Genomic DNA, 26,382 nt, shown 5'->3' on the forward strand with positions numbered 1-26,382 from the left:
CTCTGGGAAATCCCAAAAAGTGGAAGAAAGGAAGCCATGGGAAGGAGAGTTTGAATCTTGCCCGTATCTTGAATATGAAACCTCACCCACGGGAAAAGTGAATGATTTTTTTTCAGGGCAGTGGAGGTGGGGACTCCCTTCGCTGCCCCAAATTTACAAAACGTGCCCTCATGGACTAAGAAGAGTATAAAGAACTTCTTTTCCAGAGGTCTGACCTGGGAGTATCCAAAGTGCCGAATTTCCTTCTTGGGAGTAGACGCAACCTACGTGAAGCCGTGTGGGGTGCAAAATGCAAAGCTTATACTGGGACTTTAGTTTTCAAATAGATATTCATTATATGTTTAGTGTATCCCCCCCCCCCCACTCTCTCCCTTTTCCAAAATCTTTAAGGGCAATTATTGGCACAGGCTCTGTTTATTCAGAACTGGCACGTCCTTAAAATACAGTCCAATCAAAAAAAGATGTGCCCTTTCAGGAAAATGCAGGTCGGGGGCAGACCTACCACACAGGCAAACAGAGATTTCCGCCTCCCAGCAAGCCAAAAATGTTTCCATAGATACAGTTTCACCTTCTGGCCCTTTTCTTCACGTGCGCGTTCCTCCTGTCCCAAGGCTCTGCCCACCAACGGAGCCTGTGCACCGTGAGAGCTGGAGGCTGTTTTATTCCTAATTCCCTCACCTCCGACCTGGCCCCGAAACAGTTTCCAGGCTTCCCTGGAGGTGATTTCATCCTGGCCCTCCAAAATGCCACCTCACCTTCATGGAAGCCTCTGGAGGTGGCAGCCGGGACCCTCATCCCAACAGTACAAGGCATGGGCTGAGAGCAAATGCTGAGAGGAACCCACATTAATAATCTGGAGCTTGGGCTCCTCCAGGATCCCCCACCCTGCTTCCCCCCACCCCCCCCAACACACACTTCTTCATTTTGGAGGCTGAGTCCAACCTCTGAAGCAAGAGACATTTTCTGAATGGTGACTCAGCCCATTTTCTGTCTTGTATTATCAATTTTCAACTTGCTTAGTTCCTTTTTTCGAAATGGCATAAAGACATAACTCATAGTTCGGTTAGTTCTTTTTTTGGTCAGGTGGCTGGAATTTCTTTAAAACAAAACAAAACCACTCTGGGGAAAAAGTAGTACTTCCTGGTATATGAGAGGGCAAACCCGAGTTTCTTTTTTTATTTCACTAACCAGCTTTTGGCCACCTTTGGGCTGGGGTCATGAGAACTTCATGGTGGCAACAGAGATAGGACCCCAGGACAGAAGGCGGCAGTCCTCAAGGCCTTGCTCCCATTCTTTTCCGAGTGACATAACCAGATCGCAAATCTTGGAGACGGCCGCCATTTTTTCCTGGGGTTCCAGGAGAAGACCTGGCTCCAGGAATGGAATGAATTTCGGTCTCTTTCTGGAAAGCCTCCTTAAGTGAATTTTCACCCATGATGTTTTAAAAACAAACAAAAAACAAACAAAAAACTGTGAGGTTAGCGGTTATGTGTACGGCTGCAAATTTCCAAATCTTTCTTAAACAACCTTCATAAATATCTAAAAAACGAAAAATCACAGCCCCCCTCCCCTTTGGAGGACCGCAGTTTATCTTTCTAGAAGACGTAGCTGCCATAGCCAACACTATCCACTGGGTACGTAGGGGCAGTTCCCCATGGTGGCCTGTCATATTTGTGCCAAACAGGCCTCAGGGAAAGGTCCTTCTATGCAGTCAGAGTATTCGAATACTCTTGGGTAAGACAGATTGCAAGTACAGTCTTCAGTTTTAGCTATCTTAGGTCAGACTTAAATAGTCCAAGCCCTAGAGAGAAGGAAGAGGCACCCAACAGAGCCATGCAGTTCATTTTGAATGCATCGAAATGAAGGCGGGCAGCCATTGCACTGAGGATCTGTCTTCCCCTTCCAGAGAGGCTGTCTGCTCAGGACCCACTGGCGTCCAGGAACACTGCTGCTGTCCATTGTCTCCCCACGGGGAGAACTATTTGGGACATCATCGATGATGTCTAGAATTAAGTGGTGTCTAAGTGCATGGCTTTTCTTTTTCTTTGTGTTAAGCTGGCTTTAAAAATGGACTGTCACAGTCTTCTGTTCTTAGAGTTTAATAGTGAACCTCCGTTTCTTGCTTTTGGACTGTGTAACCCCTTGGTCCCAGAGCTCATTTCTTTGAGGATTTTGCTTTGGTTTTTATTTCTGTCTTCATCTTGCTGCTTCAGCTTTTGCTGTAACAAAGGTCTGTGTAAGCACCACAGAAGAGGCCCTATGGTCTCGCCCAACATTTACGAAGATCCTATAGAACATATCAGTAATATGTACAGCTTAAGGGCTTAAAAAAATTGCTTTCCCTAAGCTTTTTCTTGTAAAAGAGTAAACTCAGAAGTATCCTGACAAAAAAGAGGTAAAATGCTTGTGAGAAAATTAAGATGCAAAGTATAGAATGATTTATACATTTTATTCCTTAATCTTGCGATAAAATACCTTTTTTTCTTGATTCCGAGATGCTATCAACTGCACTTCCAAATTATGGGCATTTTTACAGGAAATAGAAATAACCACAGCAAACATATGAATCGCCAATGCATAGTTCTTGGATGCATCCACAATTCAGAAACTTCAGTATGAGAAGTTGGGTGTCTTAGACTTGAGGCTGGATGATTTTTTTTTTTTTTTAAGTGGAGAAACTGCCTTCATGAGAAAACACGTAGGACAGTTCGTTGCACAAGCATTTACCGTAATGAAGTTTTGCTTCACGGAATGCCACCCTCCTTGCCCATAAATTCTCTCCACGTTATACATTTTAATTTCTCTGCATTTTGTTTCCTAATACAAAGAGCCCAAATACCTTTTTCTAGCTCATATGTAAACACGTTTTGGCACCTAGGTATAAAATTACATTGACTTGGGGCGCCTGGGTGGCTCAGGTGATTAAGCGACTGCCTTTGGCTCAGGTCATAGTCCCAGAGTGCTGGGATCGAGCCCCGCATCGCGCTCCCTGCTCAGTGGGAAGCCTGCTTCTCCCTCTGCCTCTGCTGCTCTGCCTGCTTGTGTCTCTCGCTCTCTCGTCAAATAAATAAATAAAATCTTTAAAAAAAATTTCATTGACTTGCTGCAGCCACCCCTGAAGGCAAAGATGGTCCCCTTTTGGCTTTGGGAGCAAAAGAAGAGGCGGGGGTGCCCGCATGCCGGCTGCCGCCTGGGGCTTCGCAACACGCCGCATCGCGCTGCTGCCTTGAGCTGCGGAGGGAAAGGGGCCGTTTGGTCAGCGCGGTAGCGCCCCCGCGCGGCAGAACGCGCAGAGCACACCCCGGGCACCGGTCCATTTTTGTCTCTTTTCTCTCCACACTCAGGAGCACGAGTATGTTTGACATGCGGTGTGAGGAGGAGGCCACGGTGCAGCCGCACAGCAGGGCCCGCCAGGAGCAGCTCCAGCTGATAAATAACCAGCTGCGGGAAGAGGACGACAAATGGCAAGATGTGAGTGCAGGCCAAGGGTATGGGCCACGGGGAGGCTGCCCAGCACCGTGGGCTAGAGGCCCCCCCCCCCACCCCACAACAGCAGGAAGAGAGGTGGGGCGGGTAGACTTGGACTTGAAAGCCAGGCAGGGGGAGGGAGCCCCTGGGGGATTTCAAACACGGACACAGGAGGTGTGGGAATTCAAGGAAGGTAGATGACAACACGGAGGTGAAGATTGAAGGACGCAGACAGGTACTGCACAAGTCCCCCCTGCTAGAAGGTTGGCCACAAAGGGAGGGGTGGGATGCGGGTGAGAGGCGCCTGGCATGGGACCTAGAATTGAAGATGCACTGTCTTTCGAGATGCTATATTGAAATGGATAATGTGTCTGCTGCTGACGGCAACGGTAGGCGCCAACGTCAAAAGCGTACCAGTCACAGACACTGTTCTAACTGCCTTACGTGTAGGCTTTCTTCCGTTTCCTTAGTGACTCAGTCAGCTAGCATCTAGTACCGTCCTCAGTTCCACAGATGAGTCCCAGAACAGCTGAGTAACTTGTCCAGAGTCTCACAGCTAGTGAGGGAGGGAGCCAGGATGAGAACCAGGGAAGAGCCAGCACGGAGAAGAGCTGGGAGACGGGGATAATGGGAGGGAGCCTGGATTCTTCCCTGTGGTCCTCCCAGAGCTCTCTGAGGTTGCCCTTGCGGGTTTGACCGCACCATCAGTCAGAAAAGTTCAAGTCCATGAAATGTAGTAAGAATCAGGTCTGCCATTTATCGAGCTGGCACCTTGTAGGCACTATGTCATTTAACCCTCGCCATAGGCTGGGAAGAGGACCTGTCACTGTCATCCTCATTTTAGGGATCAGGAAACTGAGGTGTAGAGAGGCTGACAAACATGCTGAGATCCCAAAGCATGGGAACAGGTGGCACCGAGACCCTCTCCCACAGCTTTGATCCCACCCATCTGACTCCAGCGTCCCAGAAATCATTATTTCTGCCTTTTGTTCCTTCCCTGAGCGAATTGTGTCGGTCTGTGGTTGATTCCTCCCATTCTCTTGTCAGCAAGTCCGTTCACAATGTGCAGGTCATACACTGGAGGAAACGAAGCTTCTTACGGTGCCCTGTGAAGCAATACTTTAAAATTTAGCAGCTGATATGAGATGTGAAGGCGTAGTTCCCATTATCATGTTTAAATGAGGGTGCTGGCCCACTCTGGATACTGTGGTTCTATGGGAATGCTTCCTGCCTCTGGGGCATCCCTGTTCTCACCAGACTTACCCTGGATTGAGTAGGCCTGGCCTCACATCGTGGTGGGCCCATAGTCAGTGCCCACTCCACTCAGCAGAGTAGAAATGGAATTGTGTGCAGGCCTGTGGAAGTACGTTCTGTTGACCCTTTGCCCCCTACCCCCTAGGACCTGGCTCGCTGGAAGAGCCGTAGAAGAAGTGCTTCTCAGGACTTAATCAAAAAAGAGGAAGAAAGGAAGAAAATGGAGAAGTTACTGGCTGGAGAGGACGGAACAAGTGAACGAAGGAAAAGCATCAAAACCTACAGAGAAATTGTTCAAGAAAAGTGAGTCCTTTCTGTCATCATCGTTGTTGTCCATGTGCAATGGTATCTAGATGTGCTTTTTCTAAAAATCGTTGGTTATCACAAAGGCTCTGATGCCAACATCACAGACTCCCTGGGCTCCCCCTTCGGCTCAGTCTTGGCTGCTGCCAAGGTCGTCTTTGCAATTTTTGTGACGGTTGACTCTGTGCTTGCTTCCCCTCCCTTACCCATCCTTTAGAGAGCGGCGAGAGAGGGAGTTGCATGAAGCCTATAAGAACGCACGGTCCCAGGAAGAGGCAGAGGGGATCCTTCAACAATACATCGAGCGGTTCACCATCAGCGAGGCTGTTCTCGAACGCTTGGAGATGCCAAAAATTCTGGAAAGAAGCCATTCCACAGAGCCAAATTTAACCCCCTTCCTGAATGACCCTAGCCCCATGAAGTACCTGCGGCGACAGTCACTGCCCCCACCCAAGTTCACTGCCACTGTGGAGACCACCATCACTCGGACCAGCGTTCTGGACACCAGCACGCCAGCAGGCAGCGGGTCTCCAAGCAAAACTGTCACCCCCAAAGCTGTGCCTATGCTGACACCCAAGCCTTATTCCCAGCCCAAAAACTCGCAAGAGGTTCTGAAGACCTTTAAGGTAGGATGCATTCCTTAAGAGGAGAATCAAAAGTGAACTCTGGGTAATTAGCGGAAAGAAGCATCTTGCCCCCAAGAAGATGCAATTCTGTTGATCAAACAGAAATGATATGTATTACCGTTGATGACTGTGAAGTTTATGTCTCAGGAGATTTGCTTTGCAAATAGTTAAAGGAGCGAGGTGTGTTTCCCAGTTCGATATAATGGCGTGTCTCTCTAGAGTAGTGGTCCCCAACCCTTAATTCAGTAAAACCTTGGGGATCTCCAGCCCTGTGGAGGTATAGTGAATTCCTCCAAACCAAATTGTCATTGCCTTTGGTTTAAGTAGAAGTATATGCAGCTACCTCTTCTTTTTAAAGAATTTGACATCATATCCAGAAAGATGCTACAATTGCAAAAGGAAAGAGACAATACAAGGAATACATAGGAGCATGGGATGTATTTGATTCTCAGATGAGACAGGGTTTTACGAATATTTTTAAAGGGGAAAGAAACTAGGTTGTTTTCTACCAATGACTATGTAATGTTCCAGAACCAAAGAACCTATGACCACCAAATGTCTTTCCACTGCTTCGATTTCTGGTGTTTTCCCTCATATCCCAAGGAAACACTCGTTCTTTGACTTAAGCTCTTCTGACTACAAAGAAAAATCAGTTCTCATTGTCCCTGCACACCACATGGGTTCTTAATAGAAGACAGAGGTGGAATTCATCAGCAGGAGACAGGGGCACATGACTATAAAGAAAGATTACTTGGCTAAACTAGTTGAGCAATGTGATGTCATGTATCTTCCTATTGAATTTCAGAGGGAACCAAACTGTATATACACTTTCTGATTAAGTAACTCAGAATGGATCTTGAAAGTCTGTGCCTTAGGCTTCAATAGAACGAAAGAAGGGAATCCTGGATGTCTCATCTGTGTTGAGTTGAGATGTGTGTCCCTCGAAGGACTGGGGCTGTGTCTTTGTTGTTCACAGCTTTGTCCTGGGAGCCTGGCCTCGGTGCCCGGGGCATAGCTCTTATTGAATATATACATGCGTTTTCCTGAGGAAATGAGCTACTCACCGTGTAGGCTCACACACAGATAAGCATGTCCCCAGACATGCTCAGTATGCTGCCTAGTACGGCACCAGCTCTCCTTCACCCAGGGCCCATGACCTTTCCAGAACCTTCTATGATATTTCATGAAGGAAGGTTTGATGTTGAGGTGGCCCACAATGGGGGTAAGAAATACATTTATTTAACTTGGTATCTGAGGCCTCTGATCAGATAATCCAGATGTCTACTTCCCCTCCTTTATATAAATAGTGCGAGGTGATCATTTAAACATAAGAGTTATGACAGATGACTTGATGCCAAGACTTTGGTCCTGAGGAAACCCTGTCTCTCACCGTTGTGGCAAAAATAATGTTTAAGTCCCCCGCAAGAGCATTCATGGAGAAGAACCGAGTAGAGATCTTAGAGCTGGGGTTCACTCTTGACCACTAATGAGCCCTTGAGTCATTACAGGCTTGGCTTATCAGCCCTAATCACAGCCCCGCAACTGAGCAGGTGAACCCCGTTATGGTCAAAGGTAGTATGTGGAAAGTTGTTACTAGATAATGCCAGGACAGAAGCTAAGAGGAGTGTGTGTGTGTGTGTGTGTGTGTGTGTTTTCTTGTGAGTAGGACAGTGGGGTGAGGGAGCCAGAGAATACAGACTTCGTTTCCCAGGACAGAATTAAGAGTAAAGAAAAATCAAATGAAATAGTATAGGGTAGTGTTCTTCTCCCTCTTTTTTAAAAAAAGATTTTATTTATTTATTAGAGAGAGAGTGAGAGAGCACGAGCAGTGGGGAGAGGGAGAAGCAGGCTCCTCGCTGAGCAAGAAGCCTAATGTGGGGCTCGATCCCAGGACCCTGGGATCGTGACCTGAGCTGAAGGTAGATACTTAACCAGCTGAGCCACCCAGGTGCCCCTAAGTCCATGTTTTTCAAAGTGAGATTTGCTACCTATTGCTGTGTTATGAAATCGGTTTAGTGGCTTGGTATCAGTAATTTTTAAAATAAAGTAAAATACAAGGGGTTAAAAAAAAGTCTGGTACATCACACATAATAAAAGTAAATACTGTTTTACAAAAACTCCTATTCAGCTATATTTACTTGGGTGTGCTTAGTTGTGGTTTAAGTTTCTTCTTATGGCTCACAGACAATAAATTACGCAAGCCACTGGATTAAGGTAAATAAGCTGTAACTAATATCTGGCCTTCCATGATTCCTTTTGAAGGATTTTAGAAAGTCTCGTAAAAATAATAGCTAATATTTATATACATAAAACGTGCCAGATATTCTTCCAAGCTCTGCACATATGTTAACCCATAAAAATCCCCTCAGTGGCACTAGCAGGGAAATGCAGTTATTATAAACTTGGTAGACGGGGACCCTGAACACAGAGGAGAAGACACTTGTTCAAGATTATGTGGTTTTTAAATGGTAGAGCCAGGATTGAACCTGAGGCTGTCAGAGGGCAGAGCTTCCTCCCATAACCTCTCTATCCATTACCTCAGGCTTAAAGACAGAAAGTTCTAGATGCCGTTCAATAAGCCAGACTAATTAACCACCCCCTCGGCTCCTCCTTTCTTGCCTTTACCACCTTCCCTAGACATGGGAACAAAGCAAAAATATTTTAATGTGTATGGCCTTTTGTTCTTGAGAAAATTGGGATTGGAAAATGAACTGCAAATAGGGATTTACTGTGATTTAGCATAGCATCCGGCCAGGGGCCCTCATGTTAGCCTGCAAAAATGTACCCATTGCCCCCTTACCACAGGATAAGCTGTAGAAGATTCCTGACCTAGGTGGGTTCTACCTAATTTGTAGGCTAACCAGGAAAAAAAAAAAAAAAAGCCTCAAAACTCTGGCATAGCATTCAGAATTTAAATGAAGTGCTACAATCCAGGTTTGTGGTGTGTATTTATGCTTAAGACTCCTTGGTTTCCTACACTTTATTTTTTAAAATTTTATTTAAAATCAATTAATTAACATAGAGTGCATTATGAGTGTCTGAGGATATACTCTAAAGTAAGAGCACACCCCGAGTAAGGCAGTCACGAAATTTAATCCAAAATGAAGGGGCCTGAGAAGACAGATGACCTTTTAAAGAGGCCCATAGAGCCTTCATTTCTAGAACCGATGGAAGCATATGAGAGACCTTATTTTGTGCTGGACTATGATTAATAAACGGTAATGTTTTACTGTGACTCTAAATGTGTTCTTTCATTGTTATAGTCTTCCACTGGGAAATAGCATCTGTTTTTGTTCTTGTGTTTCCTATAGGTAGATGGGAAAGTCAGCGTGAATGGAGAAACAGTTCATGGTGACAAGATGGAGAAGGAGAAAGAAGGTCCTGCGGTGGCCCCTGCCCCCTCGTTAACCAAATCCCAGATGTTTGAAGGTGTGGCCAGAGTGCATGGGTCTCTAGTGGAGCTCAAACAAGGCAACAGTAGCATTGAGATCAGCATAAAGAAGCCAAATTCTGTTGCCCAAGAACTAAGAGTAAGAACACACTTTTCTTTTCCTTTTGGGGCTAATTCCACTGTGAAAGAATCTGTTTTTAAAAATAAGTAGGTCTTGATAACCACCATTGCTCTCTCTGTAGGTATAATATTTTGTTAAGGCTGCCTAACAAAGCTAACGGAGTAGCTTAAACGCCAGAAATTAATCGTTTCATAGTCGTGCTGGCCAGATGTCCAAATTCAAGGTATTGGCAGGGTTGGTTCCTTCTGTTGGCTGTGAGGGAGACTCTGTTCCACGTCTCTCTGCTACTTTTTGGTGGTTTGCTAGCACTTTCTGGTATTCCTTGGCTTGTAGAAGGCTTCCCCTGATCTGTGCCGCCTTCTTCACGTGGCATTCCATCTGCGTACTTGTCTGTGTCCAAGTCTACCCTTTTTATAAGGACACCAGACATCCTGGGCCCACTCCACTCCACTGTGGCCGCAGCTAACCCTAACCCATTATACCTGCAATGATACTATACCAAGGAAGGTCCCACTCTGAGGTACTAGGAGTTAGGACTTCAGCATATGAATTTGGGGGGCTGTAGGAGACGCAATTCAACCCCAGTTGGTGGGGTATAATAGAAGTTATATTATCACTTATGAATAAGAGAAACTTCTTTTTGTCTTCACATTCTTGGTATCTAGTGTTATAGAAAAATAAATAAATCTCTAAAATACTTTTCTCCACCCCTTATTTGTTCCCCATCAGACCTGTTTATGCACTGTGAAAATGACTGGTGCCCTAAGAACCTGGCTTTCCATCCTTGACAATATGTATAAAAGGATATCTGTCTTATTAGCTTAAAAACAAACAAAAAGCCCCCCAAACACTAAAAGCGATAAAAGGTGTTCTTAGCTTAGCCCCTTAAATTGAGAACAATTGGAAGCAACTATTGAATAGCCAAGCTGCAAAATGTCAGGCGATTCAACAATTACAGGAGAGAAAACTCAATTTTCTATTGTTTGCTGGTTTGGTATGTAAAACAGAGTCGGAAAGATGACCCTTTCTTAGGTCTCTCCCCCGAAGGGCTCACGCTGGTTTTGCGGCTCAGACCCAAACTTTCAGGGCCACAGACACAGCCCAGCTTTTAGGGTGCACACTGGATTCCGCACAACCTCGTTTGTCCTCACCAGACGCTGATTTCTGTAGTTTTCATTGATAGCGTTTGGATTGCAATTACAAAGGATGGGGGACACTGTCACGATTTTACCCCCAGAGCCTAGGAAGGTTTGACCCCCAAGGGAACTTGTCTTCTGCTTCCAAGGCTGAGTTAGAAGACCCAGCTAGCTAAACTCACCAGTGGACTGGGTCTCATTTTGCTTATCCCTGGAGACACCTTCTTGTCTCTTATCTTTTTTTCTAATTGTAGCACAATTGACATATCCTATCCTGTTAATTTCAGGTGTACATCATAGTGATTCAAGATCTTTACACATTACGATCGATGCCCACAATAAGCCCGGTTACCATCCACCCCCATCCAAAGTTTTTACAATATCCTTGACTGTATTTCCTATCTGAACATTATATCCCCATGACTTACTTATTTTATTCCTGGGAGCTTGTCTCTCTTTATCCCCTGAAATTATTTTTTCTGCCCCCCAAGCCCCACCCCACTCTGGTATCAAACAGTTTGCTTCCATTATCTAGGAGTCTGTTTTGTTTTTCACTTGTTTTGTTTTTTGGATTCCTCATACAATATTTGTCTCTCTCTGCCTGACCTATTTCACTTAGCATTACACCCTCTACGTCCATCTATGTTGTCTCAAATGGCAAGATCTCCTTTTTCACAGCTAAGTAATATTCTGTTGTACATATATACCACATCTTATTTATCCATTCATCTATCAATGGACACTTAGCTATCCATTGTCCCATATCTTGGCTTTTATAAATAATACTGCAATAAGCATAGGGGTGCATATATCTCTTTGAATTGGTGTCTCATTTACTTTGGATAAATATCCAGAAGTGGAATTGTTTGATCATAAGGTAGTTCTATTTTTAATTTTTTGAGGACCCTTTATCCTGCTTTCCACAGTGGCTGCACCATTTGCATTTTCATCAACACTGCACAAAGATTCCCTTTTCTCTCCATCCTTGCCAATTCTTATGTTCTGTCTTTTCGATAGTAGCCAATCTGACAGGAGTGAACTGATAGCTCGTTGTGATTTTGATTTGCATTTCCCTGATGATGACTGATGTTGAACATCTTTTCATGTGCCTGTTGGCCATATGTCTGTCTTCTTGGGGAAAGTATCTATTCAAGTCCTCTTACCATTTTTAAATTAGTTTTTTTTATATTGTTGTATAAATTATTTGTATATTTCAGATATTAACTCCATATCAGATGTATGACTTACAAGTATCTTCTCCCATTCAGTAGGTTGCCTTTTCATTTGCTGATGGTTTCCTTTGTTGCACAAAAGCTTTTCAGTTTGATGTAATCCTGGTTTTGTTTTGTTTTATTTTTTTTCAATTGTAGCTTTTGTTACCCTGAGGAGACTTGTCCAAACAAATACTGCTAAAACAAATGTCAAGGAACTTACTGCCTATAATTTCTTCTAAATATTTTATGGTTTTTGGTATGACGTTTAAGCCCCTAATCCATTTTGAATTAATTTTTATATGTGGTGTAAGATAATGGTCCAGTTTCATTCTGGGATTTTTCTTTTGAGGAAGAATGAAATGTGTTTTCTCAGAGGAGCTAAGAGGATGTAATTCTTCCCTACGGTGCTCAAGTCCTATGGAGTTGCAAAGGGGAATAAACCAAAATAATTTCCTCACATGGTAACACATTTACTGGTCTCCAGGAGCAAAGTTTTGTGATCCAGGCAAATGCTGAGTCTCTCAACATGGAATTTAATTTCACTTTTCATTTGCATAAATGTTATCATCTCTGAAGAATTTTTACTAATTATCATAAGACGAAATATTGAGTTTTGCTACTAGCATGGGAACTTTACTGGTAGAGTCCATATATGCTCTTAATTTTAAATTAGAAGTTTCTGTAATTAATTAGATATTATAGTGGTAGAATTGCTTTTCTGGGACAATTAGTAATTCTGTTCTTATTTGTCTTTTGCCAGACTTAGTGTTAAGCATTTCTGAAGTTCCCTGATCAGTACCATTCCATGACTCAGTTTGACTACTAGGGTCACAGGCCCTTTGCATGTACTGTGAAGCTCAGCTCTTTCTCATTATACTTTGCAAAAGCAACAGTGTTGGTGTCATGCTTGGTCCATGACACTTGCCACATAATAGAGGTACACAGGCCTTACTTAGGCCCAGCAGATAAATTATAAGAACAAACCCTGAGGGGTGTACAGTCAGGCACACGCCTACATTTTATCTCTCACCAGTTCTGCCCTCTGGCCGTTTTGTTGTTTGAGTTTGGGGGAAACCCTGCCCTTCAATGAATGGATTTTATTCCTGATTGAAGTTAAAGGAATAAGTGAAGAGACTAGGTGGTATAATGCCTAAACCTCCTAAACCAACTATTTAATTTCTCTTGTTCTAAGTTTTTAACCCTTTGGGGAAAAAAAAGCTTTACTGGTGGCATTAAGCAGAAGACTCCTGAAACAGAAGAAAAGGGGGTTGGTTTGTTTTTAGAGCAGTATAGCCTCCCTTTAAAAATATACTCATTCTTGATAATGAGTCATATTCTTCTTTTGACAGTTAGCAAATTAAAAAAATAGCCTGTTTTCTGTTTAATGACAGGCATTTTCCACTTTAATAGTAGTTAACCTCCCTAAAGGCCAAGAGAAGATGGATTGAAATATTTCACATTGATTGTATATCCCCAAAAGTATCTTGTTTGAAGAGAAGCAAAATTAGATAATTTGAAAGAAATCATCTTACTTCAGTAATGTATACAGTATAACAAGAAAAGCCCCAAACAAAAGGTGGCCCGGTGGATTTTCTTCCCCTGAAACAGCCTGATCCTGGACAGACTCAAGATGTAGGTCCAAACTCTTGGAAAAGCCTGGGAGCCTCTTCCTTTATAGATCTCTTACTTGAAAAAAAAACTGCCTAGAGTTGGGGCTACCTGGGTTGCATAGTCGGTTAAGCATCTGACTCTTGGTTTCAGCACAGATCGTGATCTCAGGGTCGTGAGATGGAGCCCGGCGTCGGGCTCTGTGCTCAATGTGGAGTCTGCTTCAGATTCTTTCTCCTTCTCCCTCTGCCCTGCCCAAATGTGCTCTCTCTCCCTCCTTCTCTCTCTCTCTCTATCAAAGAAACAAATCTTTTTTTTAAGATTTTATTTATTTGACAGAGATCACAAATAGGCAGAGAGGGAGGCAGAGAGAGAGGGGAAAGCAGACTCCCCACTGAGCAGAAAACCTGATGCGGGACTCGATCTCAGGACCTTGGGATCATGACCTGAGCCAAAGGCAGAGGCTTTAACCCACTGAGCCACCCAGGTGCCCCAAAGAAACAAATCTTTTTAAAGAAAGCAAAAGGAAAGAAAGAAAAACCACCCTGTTTGGAGTCATTTCTAGTTCAGAAGCCATGGTGGTTCTGAATAGGAAGTACCCTTTATTTCCCCGACTCTATACTCCAGGCCCTTGACTCAGCTATGGCAGGGGCTAGAACAGTGTTTTCTGGGTAAATCACTACCTGTATGCATCTGTTAGACTGTAAGCCAAGAGGTCAGCTCTCCTACGCAGAATGTAGGCTCATTATTAAAACAGTCTTCATACTCACAACTTACGACACCAAAAGTTTTCCGTTCCCAATGTGTTATTCCAAGAGTCATTTGAAAAACATGTCTTCTCCCAATAAACCGACGCCTCACTTCATGTCCTTGCCCATATTCCAGGAAAAGCATTTCTTGACTATGTTACAGCCGGTGTATTGCCGTTGAAGTGGTGGAATTCGGTGGTCATGGCAAAATAGGGGGACCACCTAAAACAGAGGGGCTGCCCCTCAGAGCCTCCCTCCTGCCGGGCCGGAGACCAGCTTGGACTCGATGCACTATTTTCTCATTCATGTGCCCCATTCTGCGGGGCCGTGAAAGGAATAGTGTTCTCTTTAAATGGCGTCTTTCTTCCAAAAACTGCATTCCCAACAGATACACTCTTTACAGAGGAGTAACCTCCCCCACCACCAAAATGTCACAGCTGTCCAGGGCGAGCTGGAACTGCTCAAAGGGCATGGCAGCCGTAGGCAGGAGTGTCCATTCAGACCATGAAGCAGGGCGGCAGGGGAGGGTGACCGCAAGACTCCCGTTGCGGGGGACAGGCTGAGGTTGGACTCTCAGCCTCTGGGGCCAGCACGGCCACTTTTGTGCGATATTATGTCCTCTCTCTGATTTCTTTCTCCCTCACCTTTCTCATTTAAAACTCTCGGAACCGTTGCTTTCTTGCTTAAGAAATGGAGCCTCAATGAAGTTAAGCGTGTTATTATTATTATTTTTTAATACTCTGGCTGTATCTATTGATACCAGCAAACTCCACATCATCCTCAGCTGAATCACCTGTCAGGTAATGACATAGTGACTGCAGTTACTTTGCCAGTAGTTGGTTGCCTGGTCACCGATAAGCCTGAATTAAGGATTACTCTCTGCCCCATTTTTGAAGCAGGGAAGAAAAAAAAAAATCTCATAAACTTGCTGGGAAGGCAGTTTTCATAAAGCAGCCAGAAAAGTATATAAAGTAAAGTTTAATTAAGTGCTAGATAATACAGTCAGAAGACTAGCTAGCGGGTTGGAAGATTTGCAGAGAACAGGTAAGATCCTTATGGTTGGGGTTAGTGGGAAAGGTTTTATGTGGGACATGGTTTGGAAACTTGACCTTGGGTGTGGGATTTGCATTGGAATGGAGCAGGTTATTCCACACGTTGGGAACGGCAGAAGCAAAGGCTTGGACAGTGGTGAGGAAGCCACAAGAAGATTCCAGGAGCGGTCACAGGGCTACAGTGTGATGCAGTTGACTAGGATGTTACATATTTTAAGCAAAGGGGTCCGGTCTCCCATGACCTGACCTGGTTACCCCTGAGATATTTCCCCACAGAAACCTTTTTGTTTTATTTTGTGTTTTAAAATATTGGCTTCTGTAAGAAAACCATGTCCTAGCACAAATACAGACTCCTGGAATCCAGGATTGGAAAATAAGGACTTCATAGGAGCTGAATTTGTATTTGACTCTCTTCCTTCCTCTGTGGTACCAAAAATGGCCCTTTCCTAAAATACCTAGAGTACTTCATGTAGCAGGTCAAAGATCTAAGCCCTACCTGAGCCTCAGTTTATATTAAAGACAAAGATAATAGTCGTATATGCTTCTGAAGGTTAGTGTGAGAATCCCTGTCTAGAGTAAGCACTTGGCATGACGTCAGACTCACAGACAGGGGTGCCCTTAAGTTATTTTTAATAGGGTTGTACAACCAATGGGAGAAAGTGACGGTACCGTTTCCAGAAGCCCCGAAAAGGGGTAGGTATAAAGTTTCTTGGGTTTAAAGCAAGATCGTCAAAAATCGCCATCTTGCACAGGGTGTGAATTTCAAACAAATGGGGTGAATTTCTTGTCATTGTCCAGCTTGGCTTGTTCGTAGTTCCAGTTGTAATTCACTAAGAAGCACAGGGCTGTGAATAGCTTTTTCCAGGAGGCCGACTGCCTTGTAGATGCTCCGTGTGGTACTTCCTCAGGTCTTTCTGTTCCTCCTGTTGTTCCCTCTTTCCCAAGTCTGTTCCCTCTGCCACCTAGACCCTGCCAATCACTCCTCCTCCCCAGCTCATCCCGATGTTGTCATGGGTTGTGGGGGGTGGGGGGAGTCCTGCTGGCCAGCTCCTTCCTCCCAAATCTATAGCAATCCTCCCTCCCTGACCAAGGGCCAAACGTTGCTGGCAGGTTTCTAAACGATTTTGTCTGTCTTCTCAAGCTAAGTAATAAGGTAGGTCTATTTTTTTTTCAGCCTTGATAATATCAGCCCTTGGCCTTCCTCTTGGAAATTTCAGTGCCTTACTAATCTTGTCCAATCCAGGAAAACAGACAATCCGATCTTTCTTGAAGCAGTGAGAGCTGGAGGAAGGCATTTGAGTAGGTGCTGTTTTTCTTACGACTGAGACCCACTGCAAAATTCCTTTCCAATGTCAAATGTCAACAAGCATTTCTTGACAAACTGTTTTTCTCCATCTAGAAGTAATGGGAGGAGTGTTAAATTAAAAGTCATTGAAGGTATTTAGGAAAAGAAGCATTTGCAGATGATACATCAGAGACAATTTTAAAAAAAAAAAGAACCTATCCCATTTACCTGGACCAGAGCCTCACATTGTGGGTTCGAAAAGTTTAGGCAAAAAGCAAAAGGCTAAGGAGTGAAGACTCTGATCCCCCATGCAGATCCTCTTTTACCCAGTGAAAGTAGATACTCAGAGGTATAAAAGTGAAAGGGGAAACACATGCATGGCATATGTGACCCCTGGGTCACTGGTGCCAAGACATAAATAGACTGATTTTCCAGGCTTCTGTCCAGAGAAGTCATTCGAGACCGAAGCCAGGAAATCACTCAGTCACAGAATGGAAGCTGAGGAAAGGACGTTGGGTATCACATCTTCCGACCCACAGAGGTTAAATGATCAGCCCAACTTCTAGTCGTTCCTCCGTCCTGGGAACAGGACCACCCAAGCTCTGGGTCTCGGGACCGTTCCTGCTCTCCTGCTCTGTCTTTCCAGTTGCTTCTCCAGTGTTGCTCTGGGGCCAACCCACAAGTGAGATCCTTGTTAGAATGAACAGCCAGACGCTAGGTAGATTTTGTGGCAAGACCACATTCCTCTCGGGCCAAGAAACTGCCACCGCCCCCCCACTGCCACCACCCCCCTCCCCAGCCCCTGACCTCAGGGCTAAGTCTGACAGCAGAACGAGTTTGGATCATGTTCTCGGTCAAGGAGAAGCTGGCTCCTGCTTGGGCCCCTGTAACCTGTCTGTGCTCTCATTTCTACTCAGGCCAGGGATCTGATCTTACTTCCTTGCTGTTGTCATTCTTGAGACAGTGTTACCCGTCGGAGAAGGGAAGGCATCTCCCTGTTTAGCTGAAACCAAAGGAAAGTATGGGTCGGAAAGTGCCTTTTCCAGCAAGGCGGGTTTGTTTCAGGCAAATTTTGGAGTCCATCAGGTTAAAACTGCCAATTTTGAGCTCATTTCCTTTGAAGTAGTGATGTGAGTACAAAAATAACAAACCTTCAAGATGCGAGAGCCAGACACGAGCTAATTAAACTGTCTTTGGGGATTTCCCTTGATTACATACACAGCTGACTCTTGAACAACACAGTTTGAAGCACATGTGTCCACTTACATGTGGATTTTTTTCAATATATACAGTACTGCATGTATTTTCCTTATGATTTTCTTAGTAACATTTTCTTTAGTTCTCTTACTTTATTTTAAGAATTTGTGTGGAATACATGTAACACACAAAATATGTGTTAATCAACTTTCATGTTATTGGTAAAGTTTCTGCTCATCAGTAGACTATTAGTAGTTCAGTTTTGAGGAGTCAAAAGTTACACTTGAATTTTTGACTGTGCAGAGGGGTCAGTGCCCCTAACTATGCCTTTGTTCAAGAGTCAGCTATAGTCTATACATATGCCAGAAGATTAAAGAAAATAGGGGCACCTGGGTGGCTCAGCTGTTAAGTATCTGCCTTCGGCTCAGGTCATGATCCCAGGGTCCTGGGATCAAGCCCCGCATTGGGTTCCCTGCTTAGCGGGGAGCCTGCTTCTCCCTCTCCAACTCTCCCTGTTTATGTTCCCTCTCTGGCTGTTTCTCTCTGTCAAACAATAAATAAGATCTTTTTTAAAAAAGGAGATATAAACTACATACTGCTCCAGCCACTCAGAAATTAATACTAAGATTTTTTTTTTTTTTTTTTTTGTATCCTTCTCCTCTTTTTTCTCAGGGCATAGAAAATGTTTTTTAAATGGGCTCATGTTATTCAAATTGGGTCATAGCTTGCTTTTTCTCTTAATTTACCCTGAATATTTTGCTAGCTAATAGCCTGATTTGGATGACTAGTATGAATTCAAAGTAAGCTTGAGAGTATGAGTTCCATAAATAATGCATAGACCATTTGCTTACCTAGCATAGATTACATATCTGCCCTGTACCAGTGCTGCATACACCTCGGACCCCCAGACCCTGGGCTGGGTGGAAAGCCCCAAGATGGGGGAGGTGGCCAGGGGCAGTCTGGTCTCAAGCTGCCCTTGGAAGTGGAGACATAGCTAGATTGCCTCCTGTTCGGAGAGTCCCTGAGAGTTCTCTTTTGCAGAACAAATGGATGGCGAGTAGAATCGATGACAAAGAAGGGGAGAGGAAAAGACAGTTTGAATCATTTCAGCAAAAGCCTGGGGATTCCCAGATTCTTATACTGCATCTTAGCAATCAAAACCTTTACATACCAGGGGACGATGTAGAGGTGGGCATGAGTCCGAACCCGGATGACGGAGGGCTGGGTCTGGCTCCCACCTTCCCTGCCTGCTAGCAGGGACACTGCATAAACCACATAGCCTCCTGAGCTTCAGTCTCCTCACCTGTACAGAGAGAATCATCTGGATTTTATACCTTAGCAGCTCACTGCGATCATCAAGTGAGATTATCTGTGTCAGGGGTCCCAACAGCACTGACTCATGGTAATTGCACTAAGCACCAAGGTGGCTACGGTCACTACCCTTCAAAGCATCATTTTAAGGGAAGATAAATAGGGTCATCGGGAAGCTCAGTGTTTGAGTGGTAAGCCATACAGAAATGCACTCAGAAATCGGAGAATTCTTGGAAATGGAAATGCTCCATTAGTCATGCATAAGTAAAATCTTACTGGAATGTGATGAGCTCGTAAAATAAACCTTAACGAGTAGTGCCGGAGGATTTTGTCTCCTTTGCATTATAAATTACATCTAAAGGACTTCATGAATTATTCCCTTCATTCTAAGTGGCACACTTTCCCCATTTGAATGTATCTAAATCAGTATGTATCTTACAGTCAACAGTGTATCATATTTAACAGATAGTGTTTTCTTTCTTCGTAGTACCTAAAATAATACAACTTAGAATTCATGGCATCTGAGATCTATAAACTGTACCCATTTCTTTGTTCAGTTTTGAAGTGGGGAGGCTTTGGCCTGGTGTCTGTAGTTTTTTAATTTTGTTTCTAGTAATTGGAAACCCTACGGTTCTCAAAAGCATTGTTCGTCAATATTTAAATCCGTGAATTTGTTTTCCAACTTCAGATAGTTTTCTATAATCTAATCAGTTTGGGGAACAACCTAAGAGATCAGTGTTTCTGATAGGATTTTATATATGGACATGATAAAACAAAAATACTACCACATATTAATATTTCTCTGTGTGTGATGGGGGAGTATGTTAAATTATAAAATCTGACTTATTCTTTTGTAATGCTAGGCTGGTTGGTCTTCCAATGCTGCTGTTATGTCAGTCATTCATGTGACAATGCGAACACACACACAACAGGTACATATAACATATATAATAAAAGAGACTTTGGTCTTTTTAACTATTTCCATGCATAGAAGTCTCTTTAAAGGGATTCAACGCAGGCTTGTTAATATATTTAAAGTTACAAAATCTGTCAAGTAATATAAATATGTTGCTTGTTTCCTGCCTAGGGTTTTAAAAATATCTTTTAATTTAATATTCTATTCTTCCAGAGTTGATACACGGTATAGAAAATGTGCATCTAATTATGAGGAGTTTGAAATCACCCCATCCTCCAAAAGAAAAAACACAATTTTTGCCACTAGATGCTATTGTAGATCTTTTAGAAGCTTGGAAGGCTTGTTGCGCAAACTTTCTTTGTGCTTTTTTTTAAGCTTGGAAAATTTGCAAACCTTTTTTTTTTTTTTTTTAACAGCGATTCCCTCCCCCCCAGTTTTGTTATTGTGGTAAAATACACGTAACATAAAATTTAGTATCTTTTTTTTTTTTAAGATTTTATTTATTTATTTGACAGAGAGAGATCACAGTAGAGAGAGAGGCAGGCAGAGAGAGAGAGAGGGAAGCAGGCTCCCTGCCGAGCAGAGAGCCCGATGCGGGACTCAATCCCAGGACCCTGAGATCATGACCTGAGCCGAAGGCAGCGGCTTAACCCACTGAGCCACCCAGGCGCCCCATAAAATTTAGTATCTTAAGCATTTTCATGTGTTCACTTGAGTGGTATTAAGCACATTCGTAATGTGTAACCATCACCCCCATCCATCTCCAGAACTCTTTTCATCTTGCAAAACCAAAACTCTACCCATTAAACAATAACTCCCCACAGTCCCCTCCCCCCAGACCCTAACAACAGCCATTCTCCTTTTTTTTTCCTTTCACCTTTCCTTCCAATACCCCACCCTGTGGTAACTGCCACTCTACTCTCTATTACTACAAGCTTGGCTTTTTTAATTTTAATTTTTTAGATTCCACATATAACTGAGATCATGCAATATTTGTCTGTGTCCAGCTTATTTCACTTAGTCTAATGTTCTCCAGATTCATCCATGTTGCAAATGGCAGGATTTCCTTCTTTCTTATGACTCAGTAATATTCCATGCTGTCTGTGTCTGTGTGTGTGTGTTTAAATAGATAAGAGATAGGTATTTATTTGTATATAGATAAAATTATACATACACCAATGATATATTTGTATATAATATTAATATTTATATATCATCACATTTACTTATGTATTTCATTATGCATATAATGTAATATTGATAAATCACATTTTCTTTATCCATTCATCCATCAACTTTTAGGTTGTTTCCATATCTTGGCTATTGTGAATAATGTTTTAATGAACATGGGAGTACAGATAGCTCTTTGCGATACTGATTTCATTTTCTCTGGATATATACCCAGAAGTGAAATTGCTAGATCATATGATAGTTCTATTTATAATTTTTTTTAATTTTTAATTCTTTGAGGATCCTCCACACCGTTTTCCACAATGGCTATACCAACTTACATTCCCACCATCAATGTACAAGAATTCACTTGTCTCCACATCCTTGACAACACTTGTTACCTTTGAGTTTTTAGTAATAGCCATCCCTAACAGATGTGAGGTGATACCTCATTGTGGTTTTGATTTCCCTGATAATTAGTGATGTTGGCATCTTTTCAAATACCTGTTTAATTATTTTTAATTGGCTTATTTGCCTTTTTTTTTTTTTTTTGGCTGTGGGAATATGAGTGTCTTAAATATTTTGGTTAGTAATTCCTCATTGGATGTATGATTTGTAAATATTTTTCTCACTCTATAGATTACCCTTTCATTCTGTTAACTGTTTTCTCTGCTGTGAAAAAGCTTTTTAGCTTGTTTGCTTTGCTTTTGTTGCCTGTGCTTTTAGTGTCATATACAAAAAATCATTGCCAAGGCCAAGGCCAAAGAGCTTTTCCTCTGCCTTCTTCTAGGAGTTTTGCAGTTTTAAGTCTTTATCCCACGTAGACATTAATTTTTGTATATGGTGTAAGATAAGAATTAAATTTCATTCTTTCATATGTAGAGACCCAGTTTTCCCAACATCATTTATGAAAGAAATCCTTTACCCATTTTGTGTCCTTGGTGCCCTTGTCAAAAATTAGTTGATCGTGAAAGTGTGGGTTGATTTCTGGGCTCTCTATTCTATTCCATTGATCTGTGTGCCTGTTTTTATGACAATACCATACTGTTTTGAATAATGCCGTTGGAATTTTGATAGGGATTAATTACATTGAATCTGTAGATTGCTTTGGGTAGTATGGACATTTTCACAGTATTAATTCTTCCAATCCATGAACACAAGCTATCTTTCTATTTCCTTGCGCCTTCTTCAATTCCTTCATCAATGTTTTCATTTTTAGTATACAGATATCTCACCTTGGTTAAATTTATTTCTACAATGCTATTGTAAATGGGATCATTTTCTTCTTTTTTGTATAGTTTATATTGATTTCGTATCCTGAAACTTTGCTGAATTCATTTATTAGTTTTAACAGTTTTTTGTTTTGTTTTTTTTAAGATTTTATTTATTTATTTAACAGAGAGAGATCACAAGTAGGCAGAGAGGCAGGCAGAGAGAGAGAGAGAGAGAGAGGGAAAGAGGGAAGCAGGCTCCCTGTCGAGCAGAGAGCCCTATGCGGGACTTGATCCCAGGGACCTGAGATCATGACCTGAGCCAAAGGCAGCGGCTTAACCCACTGAGCCACCCAGGTGCCCCAAGTTTTAACAGTTTTTTGGTGGAATCTTTAGCACTTTCTGTATATAGGAGCATGTCCTCTGCAAACAAGTAATTTTGCTTCACCCTTTCCTATTTGGATGCCTTTTATTTCTTTTTCTTGCCTAATTGCTCTGGCTAGGACTTCCAGTACTATGTTAAATAAAGGTGGAGAGAGTGGGCACCCTAGGTTGTTCCTGATTCTAGAGGAAAGTCTTTGAGCTTTCCACCAGTAAGTACAATGTTAGTTATGAGCATGTCAGATATGGCCTTTATTATGTTTAGGTGCATTCTTCTATCCTTAATTGTTAAGAGCTTTTATCATGAAAAGAGGTTGAATTTTGTCAGATGCTTTTTCTGCATCTATTGAGATGAGTGCATGATTTTTATCCTTCATTTTATTAATATGGTGTGTCAAATTTTTTGCATATGCTGAACCCTTCTTGATTTTTTTCATTTTTTAACATATTAATTTTATTTTTTTCAGTGTTTCAAGATTCATTGTTTATGCAACACACCCAGTGTTCCATGCAATATGTGCCCTCCTTAATACCCACCACCAGACTCACCCATCCCCCAACCCCCTTCCCCTCTAAAACCCTCAGTTTGTTTCTCAGAGTTCACAGTCTCTAGTGCTTCATCTCCCCCTCCAATTTCCTCCAATTCACTTTTCCTTTCCTTCTCCTAATGTCCTCTGTGCTATTCCTTATGCTCCACAAGCATAAAATTTCTTTGTTTTTACAGAATTTGGTAACAGTTTCCACCAAAGAATTAACTAGAAAGAGTTTTCATTTTGGTTAATTGAAACACAAAATTTGATTTATGAGTAAAATACATGAACTTTTAAGACACCAATAAATTCATAGCTTTTTGAGAACCTCTGGGGATATTTTATGACATATTTAATAATGCCTTTGCTGAAACTAATTTTAATATTTATCTTAAAAACATTTAAGATGTATTGAGTATTTCATACATACTTTAAAAATTCAACTTTAGCCCTTTATAATTAAGACACTATTACCAAGAAAACATAGTAGTCATTAATTTGTTCTCTTTGGTTGTTGAAGTATATTCTAGTCAGTATTTTATCACCCTTCCCACTGCTTTTATGAAGCAACTACTATAATATTAGTGGGAGAATCTTAGAATTACTCTGGAATCAATTGGCTCCCAACTAAAGATAATGTAAAATTACATTGATTTTGTTTTCTGAATCAGAAAGCAATGCATTATCGGTGAACATTTGGAATACAGAAATATATTTATAAAGAAGTAGTCCTACAAAATTTAAGCACATTAAAAACAATCACTATAACATGTTAGTATATTTCCTGTATTTTATATACATTTTTATATATGTATTAGCAGGTATATTTGTGTATAAACATAGCATATATAAAGTCTTGCCTATGTAGGCATCAACCTGGATATACAGTTTACATTTTTTTACTTAACATTAGATAGTAAGTATTTTCACATATCACTTATTGTTTAATACCATGATGCAGTTAATGACTGCGTAATATTTCCTTCTATGGATATACCATAATTCATTCAACCATTCTCCAATTGTTGGACATTCAGGTCGTTCCAAATTTTTTTAATGTTATAAATTTAATTAAGCATAAAACAGATAAATGGAAGTACTTCTGAAAGAGAGGAGCACAGGCATAAAAGTGATGAACTGAGGTATTATTGAAAGAGATGACTTTGATGGTGATGTGCCAAGTGGATTAAATAGCAAGATCCAAATCAGAGAGACCCCTAGTGGAAGGACATGGAAGTCAAGGATCAACTCGGGCCCTAGCTTATAGAAACAGAAAGGAAGAGATGGATATGAAAACTGCTGGGACGACTGGGTGGCTCAGTCATTAAGTGTCTGCCTGGGCTCAGGTTATGATCCCAGCATCCTGGGATCGAGTCCCACATCAGGCTCCCTGCTCGGTGGGAAGCCTGCTTCTCCCTCTCTCTCTGCCTGCTTGTGTTCCCTCTCACTGTGTCTCTCTTTGTCAAATAAATAAAATAAAATAAAATAAAATAAAAACTACTATGCTAGGACCAGGACTTGGCAAATGATGAGCACTCATGAGATATGAGTCAGGAAACTCTTCAGAGTTTAATTTGTGCACTGGGGAGAATTAACTTCATAAATAGAAATTGCGAGATTTGGAGGAGGGGCTTATTTGAAGGTAATTTAGCATGTTTACCATGACACCAATGTGCCAGACTGAAGCTTCGATGGATGCTTGGGCTGGAGATGAAAGTACAGTTCATAAATGGGTAGAGAATGTAATGATAAATGCGTGAGAATAATTGATACATTTGAGGGTCATTCAAATGTGATGGAAAATAGTTGAAATTTAGTAGAGAGAGAGAGAGAGAGAATGAGAAATCAGGCAATAGCGTTCTTGAGAGCCCAGAGAGAAAGCAAACATCAAGAATAAAATCCACAGTGCCAGGAGTCAGAGACATCGGTGCTGAAGACAAGCTACTGAAAGGTTAATTGTAACCTTGATTTTTTTTTTTTTTTAAACTGGTGATATGACCCTAAGCCAACTCCAAAGGCATTTGGGGGCAAGTAGGTGGTCTCTATGATTTTGAAAATTCAGTGGTGATGGGAGAGGAAGAGTGGGATGTGTGTCTGAGGCCGTCAGAGGAGGTTGGGAGGCAGTGGGTTCATGTGACCTCACGAGACCCCTCTTCTCCTTCACAGACTAGCTCCTTCCAGCCAATCCAGCTTTTCACCGGAAGGCTACCTAGGAAATGGAAAAAGTATGAATTCACATAGGCACTTTACCTCATTGGCCTAAAAATTACTATTCAAAAAGAAAGAAAGAAAGAAAGAAATCTTTTACCTTTTAGAACTTTCAAAGAGATAATTTATTCAAGGGGAAAAAAATCTTTGTCTTTTCAGGCAGCCACTGAGGAAACTGAACAGAACAGTCAAGAGGATGTAAATGATGGCGAAAAACCACAGAAAGGGAATACGGAACTTGCCCCATCAGGTTTGTTCCCTGACAAACTGGTTTTAAGGGAGATCATGGTAACTGTTAAGATACAATGGGAACAGTCCAGAATTTCTCCCACTGAGCCATAGAAAGATAGTAAATCAAGGCTCCATAACTGGTGTGATTGTGCTGCCACCTAGAGGCTTCCTGGGGAAATCTATGACCATGTCATTTATTTTTCCTGTGGAAACAGGAGCCCATCCTTTTGGCTACTGTGGTATTTTTTGTTTTTTTGAAAGTATTTCTCCGTCATCAAAAAGGTTATATTTCACCCAAATAAATGATGCTGAAAACTGAGGATCCTATTTTAACACACAGAACATCATTAGATAATAAAGCTATAAATCAAAATTATATCATAAAATAGACGCTAAAACGAAAAAGCTGGTCAATAGTTTAAAAGAATTAAGTAATGCCCCCCATATGGACAGTGAGTATGAATAGAGACCCACTGTTCCCTAAAGTTATATTTCTAAGTACTTTTAACGCATTTCTTCTCTTGGCAAGCCTAAAACGCTCTTACCTTCTTCTAAATACCAAATTATTTCAAAATAATTTAAAATAATTTTTTAATTTTAAATTTTTATTTTAAAATAAATTTTAAAATAAATTAAATGGCATTACTAAAAATTTTAGCATATGCTTTTTCAAACTAGAGTGCACCTCCACATTTTGATACACGCCCTCACTCTAGACTATACCTAATTCTTCCTTATGTATCAGAGAACACTTGATTTTCATTGCATTATACGTGCCCCACGATCCTTATCACATTCCAATTATGAAAATGTAATGTTGAAAAGGAGCATTGAAATATGAAAGAAAGACTTGGGCTGCCACTCAGCCCTTTGGGCAGAAACTGTCTTTCAATGTTCTCCTACTCAACCCACCTACTGTAGTATTTTGTGTCAACATTTTGTTGGTTCTGAGACTCTTATTAAGAATTTAAATTTCCCCTAGTGGGGCCCCTTGATGTGCTTTGTGTTGTGTGATTTCTT

General features: G+C 41.8%; 1 protein-coding gene across 25 annotated transcripts in view; it reads left to right on the forward strand.

Annotated features, from left to right (window-relative positions):
- Nucleotides 1–26,382, forward strand: part of LIMCH1 (LIM and calponin homology domains 1) — a 326,817-nt gene that overhangs the window by 266,192 nt on the left and 34,243 nt on the right. For all 25 annotated transcript variants that reach the window (XM_032334168.1, XM_032334160.1, XM_032334159.1 and 22 more), the window contains 5 exons: nucleotides 3,345–3,471; nucleotides 4,868–5,025; nucleotides 5,243–5,651; nucleotides 8,963–9,181; nucleotides 25,291–25,381. In XM_032334168.1, coding sequence (XP_032190059.1) covers nucleotides 3,345–3,471; nucleotides 4,868–5,025; nucleotides 5,243–5,651; nucleotides 8,963–9,181; nucleotides 25,291–25,381 — 1,004 coding nt within the window. The remainder of the gene's footprint in view (nucleotides 1–3,344; nucleotides 3,472–4,867; nucleotides 5,026–5,242; nucleotides 5,652–8,962; nucleotides 9,182–25,290; nucleotides 25,382–26,382) is intronic.

Source organism: Mustela erminea, chromosome 2 (assembly GCF_009829155.1).
Source record: "Mustela erminea isolate mMusErm1 chromosome 2, mMusErm1.Pri, whole genome shotgun sequence".
NCBI lineage: Eukaryota > Metazoa > Chordata > Mammalia > Carnivora > Mustelidae > Mustela > Mustela erminea.